The sequence below is a fragment of the Neopelma chrysocephalum genome, unplaced genomic scaffold, assembly GCF_003984885.1.
Source record: "Neopelma chrysocephalum unplaced genomic scaffold, ASM398488v2 Primary Assembly neopelma1_23, whole genome shotgun sequence".
Taxonomy (NCBI): domain Eukaryota; kingdom Metazoa; phylum Chordata; class Aves; order Passeriformes; family Pipridae; genus Neopelma; species Neopelma chrysocephalum.
Window position 1 is genome coordinate 24,399,467 of NW_020897691.1, and position 17,889 is coordinate 24,417,355.

Consider the following 17,889-nt stretch of genomic DNA (forward strand, 5'->3'; position numbering starts at 1 on the left):
AACAAAGGTGCTAGTTGTCACTCAGGCTGCATCTGAAGCAAGGCACCTAATGTTCTTGGTGAGGAAGCCTCAGTGCAGAGCAGGGGTAGATTCTCCCTAAGGCTGCACCCTGCAAACAGTCCGCAGGTGAGCCAGTCTGTACCAGACCACATGCACAGGCTCAGGGTTGCTCCAGGCATGAACCACAAGGGCAGCATGGACATAAGAGTCCAAGGTCACAGTCAGTTCTTGCAACAGACATTGTGTATAACCAAACAACTTACAACACCATATAGTACAGAAAAAAAGACATTTCCGAGTGTATTTATTGAGAAATAGTAAAGATGTACATAATTTTACAAGCTTTTAATTTTAATTTACATTTTCTTAAATTAGGTAGGCCCTAATAAACTATAATCTGCTAATACATGACAGAGACCCTTGGCTTCAAATATTCAAAATGCTGCTATTGCTGGGATTTTGGCTTCTGTCACTTCAGCTTCTCTCCAGAGATACTAAATACCATATTCATTTACAGCATATACCTGCTGTCAATCCTTTAAAGCAGAGATGACTTTTGAAATGAAACCCTGGATCTGGGTACAACCTCATAGCTAAAACCTAGTCTCCCTATCATGGGTCAAGTCTATATTCTCCATAAACTCGGCAATTCTGATGGAATACAGGACCTCATCCACCCAAGATGAAGTGTGCTTGTATAGAGGGCTTTGATTTGGCCTCATCTCCCTTGTCAATGCTTGCACTGGAACACACTCCACACTGCTTTAGATGCAAACGCTGCTGCTCACACTGGATTCTAATGAAAACAGATCTGGGAGCTAGCTGCCACCTAGATCTTTGTGCACAATCTCCACAGGCATCTAAAAATAAGCCTATTTTTTAGTTTTTTCTGTTCTCTTTTACTGAACTGCACAGTTTTACATCTATTTAAGATACCAGCTTGTGACTGCAATCACACAATTTTTGTATTCTGCAAGCTGACTACTCAAATGCCTAATGAACGTTCATGTTCTGTACTGAGAAATGCTAGAGTATCAGCAAAAGGCATTATATTCTATACTTCATTTGCCAAAAATACTTGCAAACATGACCCTTGCTCAATCTTGGTTGTTGAGGAGAGGCTGAAGGGAAGGTAGTTTCTGATTAATATGCTTTTGAATTAAAATGCACCCAGTGTCAAAGTGACCAACTTTCAGTTTAATCTTCTTAGGCCCACCTGGAACAGCCTGATGTCTCTGCCTTGGTTATTTTCTCCTCTGTATTGTTCATGCAGGAAAATATATCAGACTAATTCCTCCCTACAAGGAATGTTCTACGCACTTTTATTTAAAGATATATAGCAATTTTTGCTTAGCAAGAGAGTATTCATGTTCTGAAATTTTGTATTGCGACGGCTTTCGAGCTAAATCCTTCAACTGTCTTTGGATTCACATTTTTGTGGATTACTTATTTTTATAATTAACTTCTGCTATGGTAGCACACAGAACTTTGTCATGCTCTGTAAAACTTCCCTCCTTTTGCCTCCATCTCCTCTCTAGAAGTCCAGTATATAAATTGAGCTGCATCCACCACAAAAAGCTAAGCACAACTCCAATGAAGGCACTGCAAACCTTTTGTAAGAACCAATGGTTGTTGCTGGGCCACTTTTTGTTCTTACATCTGATTAGGAAAAGAACATTGAACAAGTAACTTGAGAAATAATATTGCTTCATGCATTTAAAGAACACTGTGACTTGTCAAAAAAAAAGAAAAAGAAAAAAAAGCTAGTTCACCATACCAATTTTTTGGCTTATCATGCTTTTACATTGAGATTTTTATGCAATGCTGGAACTTGAGAAAGGCTTTGAAGTTTTTTCCTATTCCAGTAGAAACACCTTTTCCCACCTGAAACACTACAAAAAGCTGTTAACTACAGCTTTTTATGAAAAAGGTACTTCCAGGACAAATCTGACTAGACAGGTACTGAAAATATAAAGAAGGTATGCATAATTTTTACTTTTGGACACATAAATCTATCACGCAAATAGCTAGTCTACAGTGATTTCGTATGTGGCAAGTCTCATGTGATGGCTTTAAATTGCCCAGTGATAACAAATTATTGTTAGTTTGTTGTGTGGTGACTTGCATATCCAACTCCAACATAGAGAAGAAATCCCATTTTTATGAATTTATAGAAGAGTTTTGCCTTGTACTTTTAGTGACTCCAGGCTTTCACCAACCAACTAACTTTCATGTAACCTCAACAGAGTTTAAATCAGCAAAGTTACTACCTGGTAACTATGACATATGTTGGCTTCACAGCACAGCGAGGGAAGATTTTCACCTCAGTGCCAACTACTGTGCTTGTGCAGGCATCCTAGAGTTTGCATTTAACACCTTCTCTCGCATACACCTCTTCATGCCGTTCAGTGCACAGACAACCTCAGATGTCTCCAGGTAGTGTTAAAAATTGAAAAATGTAGTTTCCATTTTCTGCAATGAGAGATGAACCACCTGCTGTTGTTTCAGAGTGCTCAAGCTGCACATAAAGCACTAAGGACCTTGTGTACAATATGGATGTTGCTCATTTTCCAAAGATGAAAAACAGCATGTTCAAACTCGCAAGATAATCATCACTATGTGGACCATAACTTTTAATAGAAATTATGAAAGTTAAGGTGATATATTTCTCAATATTTCTTTATAAAAATCATCTCTTTATCCTGTCCTCAGATACCTGACATACTATTGAAATTTCTGGTTCCAAAACATTTATGGTTGTCCCTGTGTAGTATTTTGTGCAATCAAAAATGGGTGAGGAAAATCATGCTGACCCCAAACAAAATACATGGAAATATGGAACACAATCGAAAAACTACCAAAATGCTACTTTATTTACCAAAGTGGACTATGCTCCTGAAACGGCCAATGTCATTATGCCAGTAATTTCAGCAGCTTGTGTTGATCCTGAATATGCTAAATGGAGCATCGTTTGCATATCTGACTGACTTGAGTTTCTTTAGTAATTTTTCATTCCTAATGGAATTGTGTTTTATTCCCCATCTGGGCTTAACTCCACATTTCACCTTCCAGTAATGCCACCTGAACACTTTGTCTGCTGGGTGGAACTTTGTTCTTTTATACACAGCAGATGCACTCACTGTATGGCTTTCAGCAGACTTGGTAATTAATGAATATGGCTCTTAGTTCTCTTGCTGGAGAATCAAGAAATGATGCCGAAGGTGTTAAACACTTTTTTTTAACCTTTCAACATAGCGGTCCCCAATATTAACTTCCCAACGTACTCTTAACTTTTCTCAAATGATCAGTGGAATTATTCAGAATCCAAATAAAAACACAAACTTTCCTTTATTATTTTTTCTTACTGCAGCAAATACTTAAATGCTTTGGTGCAGCCCTGCTCTTTGATTTCTTTGAATTTCAAATTTGGTCATGTCAAAAATTGCCACAAAGGTTTTTCTTTGTTTATCTACAGAGTTTTTAACCAAAATTACATTATAACACACGAACACAATCTTCTCTTTAAGGCACAACACATCATTATGACATTCTGTTTGCCAAACTTATAAAAGAGACAATATTATATAACCCTTTCCCTCCCCTGCACCCCCAAAAGAAAGAAAAATTGCATCCACTTCCAAAATCAGCTGCTAACAAAGTCACAGTAAATTATTTTCATCAATAATTTACACAAATTACAGGTCTAGACAGGATTGTCATTATACAGTCTGAGTGCATTCCAAGTCAGATTTTCTGGGTTAGGTAGGCTAAAGTCTGGTTCAAACCTCAGTGCTGAGAATATATCCCATTTTGAGGAATGTTGTTGAACACCACCACCTTGTTGGCTGGAAAACGCATTTTGGTGCTTTGCCAGTTTGAGTCCTTTGTTCACTCCTGTCAGGGCTCACTTGGTGTGTACCAGCAACCTCCACAGTTTTAATTCATTTAAAAACGTTGCATATATAAGACCATAGAGCTTCCTTATGTAGCACTAAAGTTTTAACTTCATTCAGCAATCTGAATTCTTCAATTTGGAATTTTTAATTCCAAATATTTCTTCCCTTCTTAAGACAATTCATATGTGTAAAGCCAGAGGCATTGAATCACACATAAAAATTCAGTGTACTTGAAATATATATATAAAAAAAAGGATCGCCAACTTTAGAACACAGTTACAAATACTCTAGTTCCAGTGCTTGATGGAGAGCCAAGAGGTCCGAATGACTGGATATCCTCCAGAAAGGCATGTTGTGCTGTGTTTGTTAGAGGAGGGAAAAGGTCAGGAAAGATGAACACCATGATACAGGGCGGTATATGACACACGAGGCTAGTTAGATTACCACCACGTATTTTTACACCACTGTTTCTGGATTGATTTTTGGTATTAAAGTACTGACAAAAATCAGACCAAAATAGATCTGAGCTTAATAGCTCAACTGAAGTTGAAATAATTAGATAGTCTTTCTTAATACTTTCTTTGGAAACAGCCTGTTACTTATTAAGAGCTACTTGCTTAATGTTAGCATCCAAACCCATACAAAGGGGCATTAATAGGAAATGCCTTTCTGCTCCACTTATTTGACTGCAAAATACTGAATGATCACTTAAAGAGCTGTAAGACTTCCATTAATAAAGGCTTCTCACTCAACACTGAAACAGCGTTGAATTACATTTTTTCTCCATCTGGGGGAAAAAGAAATCTCTTTCGATATGAAAATAACACACTTCTGGTTTAAGAAAAGATAATTTGTGTTGGAGAAAGCGTCAGCATCTGCGAGGTGCAAGTATATGCACTATTCTCCTTCAACAATCATCAGCATATTAAAAAACCCCATACTTTCATGTTGAGTTCAGATCTATTTGTAATGTGCCATATTCATCCCTCTCTCTGAATTCTGCACCTATCCATGCAATATAGTCAACATTAAGAAAATAAGCATGCCAAACCAGAAAACACACAACCAAACCACCATCGTTTAGCACAAATTATAAAAGACCCATCACCAGTACTGTACCTATATTAAGGAACCATTTGGAATGAGCATTTTGGTTATTTTCATTTTCTTTCCATTCCAACTACAACACTATGAGGGTACTTTATTTTGCTACTCCTAGCTCAAGGATATTTACATCACTTGTCCTGTACAGACACTGTCAGGCAAAAATTACAGTTTCTGCACACTTCCAGGGGTTATACTAGAAAGTATGGCACAAATTACTAATTTTATCTGTTTCTGAACATTGAAAATTTTTCTGCTGAAATTGGACTTGAATTACCATCATAAGAAAATTGAATATTTATAAGGAAAGAGTTCTTTTTTCAGGACCACAGATTTGGTACACAATCTCTATGTTGTGTTCTTTTTCCTTTAGCAGGTACATCTCTCTTGAAGCAAATTATATGTTTATCACATTTGCTCCAGTAAATTATGGATCTTCATCTATGTTAGCAAAAAATTTGCACAGTCCTTTACATGTTTTTCCACATTGTCTGTGTGAAACATCCCTGATTTCAATATTTAGAGAAAAACACCACCTAACCATCGTGTTATAGTCCCTTCTATCTCTTCTGCTTATCTTTTGATTTGCTTGAAGCTAGTACATTTTTGCTGCAATATTTCTTCATTTATTTTAAAAATAATTTTGTGGGGTTTTCATTTCTTTCCAAAGCCAAGTGAAGCAAATGCTAGAATCCAAATGGTTCATTTACTCTAAGTTTTGATCTCATCATGCTCTTGCTGCCTTGCATCTGTGGACTGAAATTATTTGTCATTTTGCGCAACACTGACAGAAATGCAAACAGAAAGGCTTGCATTAGTAGCTGTGTATCACACCAACATTTCAGAAGACAGGTTACCTTTTTTGCTGCCTGTTCTTCTTCTACACCATCCCCAATTACAACATATACTACTTTTCTGCCAAACCTTTGCATTATTCGTTCAAAGCAACTTTCTTTTCCTGGAAGATAAATGAGATAAGAGTTCAGAGTGAAGTTACCTGATTAGCTGCATGTTCCTCATCTCGGCCATCTCCAATCACAACATAAGTTATGTTAGTGCCAAATCTGGACACTATACGCTCAAAACAGCTCTCTTTGCCTGAAAAACAAGGCACTGTTTATTCAGGCTATCAAGTGAGTTATAGTGAAGCCTTACAAAGGATTTTTGCAGTGGTAAGACATTGCTACTACTGCTACTTTTGAAAGGTTCCCAGCCTTAGAGCCAAATCAGGTAAGAAGTAATGAATTCCCTTATTGACACTAAGATGTTTCAGGTAAAGCTAAATTTATTAATTTTTACAGGAAAGCCACTAAGGTAAAAGAATTAGCAACTCTGCAAAAATTAACAGGTTAGTGAATTAAACCATACATTTCCAAACCATAATACACAAAAGGCACACAGTTATAAGTAGAATAGGGAAGTGCTCTTTTGGCATCCACCAATGCAGCTTCTGTTAGTAATAGTTTTCATCACCATCTCTGACGTATTATGCCTCGGGAAAAAGTTTGTGGAGCTGTGGCCTTACTTACATTGAGCTGAATGTCAGAGCAGAGGTTATTTTAACAAAAGTTCTGCTCAGGTTTGAATTCACAGAACACTTTTCTTCATGGGTTTCTGCACATTTTTTGTTTTCTCCACCATACTGAGGAATTTCTGAGGCTTTTAATCAGTATCTTTATTCCTTCAGGCATCATTTAAAATAAGGCAACTTTGGAATTCTTCGACATAAAGATATCTGAATATACGCAACATCTAAATCTTATAACTAAAACTGCTAAGTGTCAAGGAAGTGTTTTGGAATCCATCCATTTCTGGCAGAAAAAAATACTGGTAATGCAGAGTAGTGAGAATGAATGAAAGAATAATTTTCTTACCTATTTTGGTTGCACTGTAAATATTTTCAATAGGAAAAGCTCCTCCTAAACTGTATAGTAGAACTTTTGCAAGTGCTGGGATAAGCTGGGTCGTTGTTACCAACACGTTTACACAATTACTCCTAAAATGAGAGAAACAGTTTAAGTTTAAATAGTTTAGAAACAGTATCCAAATGTTAATGAAATGAACTAGCTGTGAAGAGCATATCCAGATTTCCTCAACGTTGACTTTCACTCACACAGTAGTGTCGCTCAGCACCATCACTTACAGAAAAATGTACATAAAACTTTGGAAAAAATCCTTTAAAAAATATTCAGGGTCTGATTTTTGTAGGAAGTATTCCACAGTGGTTTATAGAAAACAAATCCTTGAAGATGAGTCCACCAAAACACAGACATTTAAGACTACCAACTACCTCCAAAAAGAGGCATTTTAATGCTTTGAAAGGACAATTTTCATGCTGGCAATTAACTGGCAGTAGCCATCAGCAATATAAAGGAGTTAAAAGAACACAAAAACATTTTTTGTTACTCTTTAAGGGAAATAAACAGCCAGTACACATTTCTCCATAATGACATTACTTCCGTCATGTTTCAAGAGTAGGAATATTTCTAAGAGGGAGGATAATCATGATAATAAGCTGGCATCAAATGGCAAGGATGGAAACTTGAAGGGAGAAGTTGTGCTAGCAGCTATACAACAGAAAACTCAGAGCCAGGCTACTTTAGGCACTGACAGGCTGGAACATGAACGTGACCATGGTGTGGTTGGAGTTGAGAGCAAATAGTTGTGATTTTTCCTTCTGGCATTTCCACAAATTCCAAGCAAGACCCTAGGCTACTATTTCTGACTGTCAATAATGTAAGTAATGTTTACTGACTCACGGGTAGCTTCTGAAGATTTATAGTTGTACAGTTCTTTGAAGACAAGACAAAAGATTATTATTTAACAATTAGGAGTAACTGATAACAGTTTTCCAGACTCATCCACCCGTGCTCAACTGGCCTTTGTTACCAAAAGTCTTTTTGAAGACTAACAATTTGGAAAGGAATGCAGAGCTAAACACAGCTTATACAATCACAATTTTTTTACTTTTCTCCTGATGTGCTTAGGACACTTAAATAAATAACAATTAAAAGATAAACATATTGCAAAAGTTGTTACATTGAAAATAAGATTTTCATGTCTTTCCAAGTTTGTCTTTCCACTTGATGCAAAGTCTTCTCCCAGACACGTTCAGAAGGCAAGATGACTTAATGTTTTTCTTTTTTATGGTTTAAACCCAGGATTTCTTAGGATTTCTGGTAAGACACATATTGCATGGCTGATTAAGCAGCAACAGTGTTCGTACTTTCATTGTTTCAAAGAACAGTACATTTTATGTCTCATTACTAGGAACCCAGACTTTTAATTCAGTTAAAAGAGATTTTTGCTCTTCTGAAAACTTAAGGTATATGTTAATATATACTGATTTGCTTGGAAGGACAGAAGGAAAATGTTCTTGTGTTCTGGTATTTATAAAGTATTTAGGTAGCACTGTGAATAAGCACAAACATTGAAGGACAGAGCAGAGATATGTGGAATTCAGAGAATGCTGTCCACAAGGTAATAAATTAAATGCTGCCTCAGAATTCTACAACACACTTTCAATGTACACACATTTTAGAAGACATTTCATACTATCTTTAGTAAATGGTGAAATCACTTAAAATGAAACCATTTTCCACTTTTCCCATGTCCTATTCCAAAGTCATAGTAGATCTGTTCTGTTCTTTAAAGGCACTTATTTACTGTAAGCTAAAATGCAAAAAATAGCCATTGCATATCTAAAACTAGAACCTTTTTTTACAGTAGACTCAGATACATACCTTGTGCTGATAATTGATAATGATTTAAGTGCATTTGTTAACCAGGAGTCTGTCAAAGCTTCAATCTCTGCTCTTAATTGCAACCATGCATCTCTTTTAGCAGGACCCAGGAGTCCTTTTATGTAAAAGAGAAAGAAAAATAGAATTAAATTCTGTATTAGCTGGAATGTATTGGGTTTTATGGTAATTGTTTATATTTTAAATTCCACTAGAACTTGAACAAATATCAAAGAGAAAATCTATTGTCTTCAACCATCTTTGGTTTTATTTGTACTTCACTGCATCAAGCAATGTCAGAGAATATTTTAGATACTAATAATTAGTTGGATTTTTTCATCTATTCAGGCTGCTTTACTGCATTTCAAAGTATACCTTTCAGAAATACACATTTTTTAAACCAACTCCTCACATATATCTTACTCTCAAATTATCAGAGGCAGTGACAAGAAGATCCATGCCATCAGGGTCACAGGCAGAGACAGTCACAAAAGAAGGTACTTTAGAATAAACTGGCCTTTGCAGTATCTGCATATGTTTAAAACTGCCCTGCTTATGACTCTGTATATAGGTGAACCACAGGTTACAGATATGAAAATACATTTGTTTGCTAATGGCTTGCTCTTCATGTCCTATTGTAGTTAGTAATGATAGCTCCTTCTATAGCATTTACAGCCCTGGAACAGCTGCACATCTTATGTTCTCAGAACTCAGTCTTTAAAAGCTCAAAATCTCTTTTTGTGTATAAATTGTAAGATATTTAAAAATACCCAGCCTATTGAACGTTGAGACATGAATTCATTGGAACCAAGATATTTTAAAATTAGATTTCATCCTGGAAGAACACAGAAGCAGGCTTCATGCCCTTTAGTATCCCTCTTCTAACACCCTATGTTACCAAGAAATGGTGATGACTGTCTTCAAAAATCTGAAATGAAGCAACCTAAAAATATATAGATTAGTCTAGCCTTCTGTTGCCTTCTAGCCACTATTCTGAAATAAACAGATAAATACGTGATAAGTAGGTTATTGAAAAGGCTAAGAAGTAGAGGATGAATGAATAAACTTGCCCACTAAGGATGAATTATATTTCAGAAGTAGGATTTCTGAGAACACAATGCATCGCGTATCTGCATTCTGCCTTTGCAATGATTGTTCCTCTTAGTGCAATTCCTTATGCTGTGCTCTTGGACTTGAGGTCTTACCAGTGTAAAAGGTTTTATGAAAAGCAGCAACTTTAGAAGCTTAGATGCATTAAGAGATAAAAGAAAACCCAGTAAACTTTTGGTTAATACTGGTTCAAGAATTATTAGTATACAAAAACTATTCATGACACCAATAAAGGGCAAGGGAGGGCAAGTGAAAGTCAGACCTCTACTACCACCCTTTGGTCCTATTGCTTCATCCTGTGGCATGTAAAAACTCTGAACTACTAAGAGTGAAAATACATGACTGTGGCAATTATTGAAGACTTCTAAGTATTCCCTGTTCTCACAGTCTCTTTTTGAGTGGGTCAGTTGACATATTCACCTCCTCAGAAGAGGGCTGGCTGTCTCTGCAAGTCACAGGACTCTCCACAAAAGATTCTTTTGGTTCTGTTGCTCAATTACCTACACGTTTGCTGGTGAGGACATGAGCAAGTCCATGAGATAAAACAGTAACAGGAAAGCTCTTGGCCCAAATGAGACTTGGTCTTACTGAGAACACAACTGTGTAAGCTACAGAGTCAACAAAAGGGGCTATTGGCAGGGCAAGTGCTAAAATTTTCTTGAATCCACTGGTGAAAACAGACTAGAGTTCAGGAGACTGTGTGTTGTTACCAGCTAGATCATGAAAATGTAAGATGGAAATGGCCATCCACAACGAATTTGTGCTGTGGAAACTGTACAACATCTTTCCTAGAGGCAGCGTATTTGAGATAGAATAAGTGGTTCAACCAATCAGTACAGTAAGAATACCTGGGTCTAAAGCAGGAAAATGGGCCCTGTTGGAACTAAATGAAAGCCTACTTGGTTTTCCCAACTCTTTCTCCTGCACAACAGCACAACTCTGGCTTTGCTGCTCCAGTCAGTAGCTTTCAACAGCCCACGGTCCAGTCACATCACTTTCCATTCCCTCAGTGGCTTCCCAGGCACATTCACTTGGTGGGAGTTCATCACCATGCAGTTTAGACTGATCAGCATTCTAAGTTCATTTTGACAATTAAACTCACCTCCTATGTTGTTCTTGTAAGTATTATACAACTCTTTTACTCTTCTGTAACGGAAAGCCAGCTTCCTCATCCAGTCAACCCCTCCTCTTACACCTGTTGGCAGACAAAGGTTTGCACTACTTGCAGCTGCATGGAAGCCATCAGTTGCAAAACTGTAGGTACTGCAAACACCCAAAATACAGTAAAAATAAATACAATGTATTCCTGTAAATGCTCAAATTATTTAATCTTTGAAAATAAAAAAAATAAACAAATGCTGTATCTTACCTTAGGTCTTGTCCGTTATCATCAGAAGAAACATCATCTATATGAACTTGATCACACTCCTGTTGAAAAAAAACAAACAAACTCAATTGATAAGTTATCTTATAAAAGAGTGTAATCACCATTCCTGGAAGTCTTCAAAAGGCATGTGGATGTGGCATTTGAGGATATGGTTTAGTGCTGAACATGGTGGGCTAGGTTAACGGTGGGCTGGTTGGACTAGACGATATTAGAAGTCTTTTCCAACCTTAATGATTCTGTGATTCTACGCTCACCACAGGCTTAGTACAGATGTTGAGGAAAGGACCGGTGCAGTGCACTAACTGCACCAGGAGATGGCAGAGTGAGTACACCCACAGCTTCCTATCACCATCATTGTCTTTAAAATAATAAAACCTTCAACTCCTACATAGTGTAAATTACTAGTTAAAACGGGCCTTTAGAAAAGCAATATGCAATTTTGGTGTAATTTGAGATTATTTTAATTGTAAAACCCCAACAATTGCAAGTCTCATTTATAGTCTCCTTAGTATACCAATACTTAAAAATCACCTAAATCATATTTTCCCACTCCCTAAAAGCTAATGATGATGAACCTCAACAGGCATATGACTTATGTTAAGTAGTTTGGACATGTATCAGGTTCTTTTATTAATTTATGCAAGTGCCTTTTGCTGGGAAATCACAGATAATCATCAATCCTGAAGAACTTCATTATTTCCTGGTTTTGGAAGGGATGGAAGCAACATGAGGGAACTGAGGTATACTAGAAAACTGAACTCCCCTCCAAGATGGTTTTATAGTTGGACAGCTATCAAATATCCTTATCTGAACAGTGATTACAGCAGAAAGATAAGAAAATGTGGGGGAAGCACAATAAATAAATAAGTCAAGCCATCACGCATCATATGAACTGCTTTCAGCAGTTGTTTGAACTAAAATCTTAACCCAAAGACACACCTGAAATTCAGTGTCCAGAGATTTTACTTTGCTGTATGTAATTTTTTAATATTTAAAATATTTATTGTTAACATAGTCCTAAGATGTTTTACGGAAAAGTTCAAGGATGTATTTAAAAATTACTCCCCAATTAATACTTTCCAATAATTTACTCTCCTTAGGCAAAATGAGGTTGAGCTTTCAAAATGCACAGCTCTGTGCCTCAAAGAAAGAGTTGTCTGAGTCATCTATGTCAAATAAAGTTGCTGACAAGCAGCACCTAATTCAGGCTCTCTGTGACATGCAAGAAGACACAGTTCTAAGTTTCCAATCTCTGTCTCATAAGAGTGCTAAGTTGTACAGATAAAGGATAAATCTGAGCAGAGGAGTTATTTCCAAATGTGTATGCCACAAGTTCCTAGCGCATGAGTTGGGGGAATTAACATTTCATCTGTTTTGTCTGCTTTGCAATGAACGAAAAGTTAACAGACTTTTACCCATGTGAAGTAAGTTGCTAAAAAAAAATCACCAATTTTTTAATAAAATAAATATATATGATTTCATTTTCAAATACGTAATTTCATTTCATCATACAAGCAATCATAATTTAAAATATTGAGTCAAAGCTAAAAAAATGAGTTACCAAACTCTGCTCATCTGGCTGAATCCATTAAAACAAGTATGACAGAGATGTGTTAAAGGAACAGAAGTGAAGCATTCTTCTCCCCACTTGAGAAATAAAATTTTTTTGGTTCAGTTTGAGGAGATTATCTTGAGCTGTAGAATATTTTAAAGAAGCTGCTTTGGGATGTAAATAGTAGATGAAAAGAGAAAGTAAAGGGGAAGGGGCAGCTGAAATAGAAGATTGATTTCTTTATCCGTATTTATTATTTACACTCCAGAAAAAAAAATGCAACTATGCTTCACTCCGTGTAGCACAGGAACTCAAAAATCAAGACAAAAAGCCCCGCTCTTTATTTTGCAGTATCTAGCTTCCTAATCACCTTCACAGGTTTCCCTGGAACTGGTGAAAGTGTAAGTTTAAAAGTTTAAAAATAATTTCTGTGGATTTGAAGGTATACTAATTAAATGGAGGGCACACAAAAGCCTTGATAGATAAGTCTGTTTGGATTTTGTCAATCCTTTCAGCTACGTTGTTCCAGCCTTGAAAATTTCAGATAACTGTTCTGCTGATAATTTCATTATTAAATTAAATATCAGTGGGTGGCAAAGGCTCAGCTGTTTACTTTTTTTTTTTTTTTTGGTTGTCTCACAGTTTGTTCATTGTGCTTCTGTGATTGACTCCAGGAATAGGAGGGTACCGTGCAGTTTTCTGATTACTTTTCCCTTGAAGAAGGTTGTTAAGTATACAGGAGACCAATCCCAACAGCACTCTCCAATTTACTCCTTTTCCCCCTTCATCTTCTCCTCTCAGCATACTGGCAACATACATTTGCTGAGCAGCAAATAACTCCTGTGCCCACAACTCCTTGCTTTTGTTTACTTTGTTTTCTTGTTTACTTACTACTTCAACTGTTTACCTTTTAGAAGTTCACTTATATGGTGTCAAAAAAACTTGCCATAAAAAAAAGAAAAAGCAGATGGGTTGAGCAGATTTGAGATAGTTATCTACTTTTTCTCAAAAGAAACAGGAAACTGGTGGCACAACACAACATCTGAGTTTGCTTTTAAACAGCATCAAACAGTTACGGGGAGAAAGGAAAGAAAGCAAGCTCTCTGACACTGTAAATGGTAAGGTAAAATACTTTTCACATCAGCTGCAGTACTGGTTAAGCTCAAGTCACAGTGGCTCAATGTCAGTGCAAGGTCAAAACTTAAAAAACATAAAAATATATTTCCTATTACTGTGACTACAGGAAAGGAATCTAAGTAAAATATCTAACTTTTGCTTGAAGCAATACTAACTTAAATTATATCTGAGTGCAGTCAATTCTTTCCAGTGGTTTTTAGAGCCTGAAAATTTGAGAATATAGAATCAACAAATCATCCATAAAAATTATCCACCTGAAATGGACAGTAATTTCATTATCCAGTAAGAACACTGACTTACCACACTGAACACAAAACTGTTATTAATGAGAGGATATTCAGCACTATGCTTTCTTAGGCTACACAGAAAACTCCTTTCAATTAATATGCTTCAGCCTCTGTTAAAACTAGTTTGACCTGCCTCCCAGATTCTGAGACTTACCTAAATCCTATTTTTTATTTCTCATTTCTGTTTCTAATGAAGAAAAAAAAAAGACAAAATCTCCTTTAAAATATGGTAGGATTATCATAAAAATGGAAATATGATTCAGTTTGTTGGAAACAAATACTCTTTTTTCTTCACTGTCCTGAGAGTGGAGGGGGATAACGGAATTGGAAGACTCACATCTGTGTGCCTACTTGAAATTTATAGAAATTTGGGGGTTTTGTATGCATAAAATGCCTTACCAACATTTCTAAAAGCTGTCTTAAAATTAATACTGAAATAGGGAGAAAAACTTAATCTTATTCTTTACCTTGTTGACAAGAGAATTCCTTAGTTGGATATAATAATAAAACTGAGTCCCATCTCTAAGTGTTGTTTAGGCACATGAACCTTTTAGAGCACCAGACTCCTATTTTCATGGCAAAACACCAACTGCCCTCCCAAGCGATACTTCTCAAGCTAACTAAAATTTATACACTGAGAATGCAATAGCTGGAGAACAGTCTAGCCTGAAATAAAAGTGCAGCTTGGCTGATTAGAACATGGGTTACTGGGTCAGCAGGGAATGTCTCAGCAGATCAGAATTTCTGCGTCAGCAGCCATTGTAGTGAGACAGATTTGCATAAAGGAAGGAAAACTTTATTTTTGTGATAACTTCAATAACTTGGTTATTATTACTAGACCCTGGTATGTAACCAAGAAAGACAGAGGGAAAAAGAGAGCGTAGAGGACATTGTGACTGAAGTCAATATTACAGGAATAGAGGTTCAGTAGTACATTAGAGTTGTCATGTCCAGTGCCTCGAGGTTTATTGTGGGATGAAGATGAAAGCAAGACAGAAGGTAGGGGACATGAGGGTTCACCATTAAAAAAGTGAGATGACGAAAGGATAGGTAATCAGCCTAGTAAAAAAAGCCTATCTCACTTCCTCCAGTAAGAACTGAAGGTCTCATGTCTTGATGGTTACGCTTGATCAGCAGCTCAGCACTCAGCTCCGCTCTCCTTGTGAGGATGGAGAGAGGAAGATAAAGACAGATGGAGAGAGGAGGAGAGATGAGAGAGAGACCCCAAGTCAGAATTGGGGAATTCTCAGAATTCATTATACATACTAGAATATTCATTAATGGCCATGTGCTCTGCAAACATATTTAAAAAGACAGATTTATTCATCAGTTTATTAAAGGATGCCTCTACATACTTTGCCACATTTTCTTATTTGCTAAGAAGATAGAAAATTGCTAGTCTTCTCACTTCTGCATACATGCCAGATTGTATGCATACAACTCATCTCAGTACATGAACTTTGGAATTTTATAAGAGAGATATATTTGGTAATTTTATAAGAGAGTTGGTTTTGAAACAAAGATTAATTCCGGGTTATAAAATGCTTAATTTCTTATAGCAACTGTGATTATTAATTGCATATAGAAACTGTTTTTAATCAAATCAAACTGATTGAGTTACGAGACTCTCCAGGATAATCCTCAAGTAGTACTTTTTGATTTATTTAAAACCGGAAACTATTTGGATCCTGTTCAAGCTCTGGAATGAGCTGGTGCATGAGTTTTTGGACAGGATATTAAAACCTCCTGATGAAGACTATCCAAAATGTGATGATCCGCCTATGACAGCTGAACCTGTGATTTGTAAAGAAAATAAAAAATGAGAGAAAGGTAGGAAGCTTCAATTGCCATAAGCAAGAATAAAGAGCGATGGAAGGAGGGCAAAGCTCCATTTTTGCTGAACTCCTCCAATCAAACTCAGCACAAGATTGAAGAACTCTGGGCATATTCTACCAAACTGCTTAATATTCATTCATGCTGCATGAAATCTGAATGCATAGGGGCAAAGGTCTGCTAAAGAGAAATTGAAAAAATGCTTTGGAAAATTTATTTGGTGTCTCTCCCTGGTACAGGGCACCAGAAGGAGAACATTCACCAAATGAACTTGCATTGTCAAGTGATGACTCACTAGGACTGCAATAAAACACTGGGAAAGGCATGTCCAGGACTTTATTTCTTAGGTTTCTGCTGCTGGAAGGAGGAAGTGCAGCTCAGGTGTGGGGTGAAGTAGATTCTAGTTTCTTGACTTAAAAAGATCTAAGAATAAATGAGGTCTGCAAGGGGTAGCAAAGCCAACCACACACTGGTACCTTCTGCTTTTCTTACTGCCTAAAGCTGTTGAAGGAACAAAAGACACACTAAAAAAATCAACATCCCAGGGGATGGAAAAATCTCACTTATCCTTATTTTTTCTATTCTCTCACCAGAGACCTTCCTCTGGGATTCTGAACAAAACCTCCAAGCCGTCCAGCTGCCATTAGTGGCAAATATCTGTCCACGGAGGGAAATCTGGGATCCACTCTGAATAAAGAAAATAACTGTTTTAGACCAGGAGAAGGTCTGAAAAGCCCATAGTTTAATTTGAAAACTGTTTTTCACCCCCTCTCTTGATGCACATGGTTATAAGACTACCATTTTCCACAATAACAGATCCAGACTCCCAGAGCGAAATAAAAAACCTGTGAAGCCCAGCTGATGAGCGTGCTTCCCAGACCACTGTCCCTGCAGTAGTCCATCCATGTGCTTCTGACAGGTAATCTGTCCACAGCAGGCACTCCCTAGGGAGAGGTCTTTTCTGACCAGTTGCCAAACTGTACACCCTGGGGATACTGTGACAACATATGTGGTTGCGCGGTTACCTTGGGAAAAGACATCACTGATGAATACATTATAGTCCCAGCTCTCTGATGCTGCAGTCTTTGAGGTAAATGAAGAATATTCTCCATTTGAACAACAAATGGGGGCCTGTGGCTAAAAGGCTACTCAGGTATGTCAAGAGAAGAACAGTCTCTTGTAATCAGATGATGGCGCCCACTGAAAGTGAATATAAAGAATTTCAAGAGAAGAATGTGAGGCACATATGTTCCCCTCCTGGAGATGACAGCAGACAGCTCTACATCCATGGAAACTGAAAAGATGGCCACACGACATAGAAAGGAATGGGTAGTTTGCAGATTGTCTCTCTCATTGAGTTTCATGGAAGGACTCTGTGCCACAGGAAGTCAGTGCCACCTGGCTAGCCTCTCTCTGATTAGAATAGGATAAACCTAAAGACTACAGAGGCAGTATATGTTATGCACAATAAACACTAATGCACAGCAAATCCACCATGTTAACAAAACAGGAGCAATGGTGTTTACATTCCTTTGATTCTTACCTCTAAATCATTAAAAAATAAATGTGTGTCAGCAAGATTAAAAATCATTTCTTCCATTCTCAGTCCAAGCGTCACTGCCATTGGTGGATCCTTAAAAAACAGAAAGCAAGGTTAACTACTTACACACTTGTAAGTTATGTCAGAACTACTTTAAAGATTACTGTATTCAAAGTGTTTTGAAAAATTAACACAGTAAGAAATTTCTTTGAAATCCTTTCAGGGTTAAGCTACTTTAATATGATGCTGTAAGAAGAGACTGCTAAACCTGTGCGAGAAAATCTGGGGAGCTGTGGATGTTAA

The 17,889-nt window shown here is 37.0% G+C and overlaps 1 protein-coding gene across 3 annotated transcripts in view; it reads right to left on the bottom strand.

Moving 5' to 3' along the window:
• Window positions 1–270: 270 nt before the first annotated feature.
• Window positions 271–17,889, bottom strand: part of EYA4 (EYA transcriptional coactivator and phosphatase 4) — a 156,015-nt gene continuing 138,396 nt past the window's right edge. For 2 of the 3 annotated variants that reach the window (XR_003535437.1, XR_003535436.1), the window contains exons 14-20: window positions 17,590–17,679; window positions 11,220–11,278; window positions 10,953–11,113; window positions 8,744–8,858; window positions 6,875–6,996; window positions 5,858–6,098; window positions 4,154–4,253 (exon numbers count right to left, since the gene is read on the bottom strand). Coding sequence is in view for 1 of the 3 variants with exons in the window: in XM_027690695.1 (XP_027546496.1) it covers window positions 4,173–4,253; window positions 5,998–6,098; window positions 6,875–6,996; window positions 8,744–8,858; window positions 10,953–11,113; window positions 11,220–11,278; window positions 17,590–17,679 (729 nt within the window). In the remaining 2 variants the exon portion in view is untranslated. Of the gene's footprint in view, window positions 4,254–5,857; window positions 6,099–6,874; window positions 6,997–8,743; window positions 8,859–10,952; window positions 11,114–11,219; window positions 11,279–17,589; window positions 17,680–17,889 lie in introns of all 3 variants that reach the window. The other variant, XM_027690695.1, reaches the window with a different exon arrangement.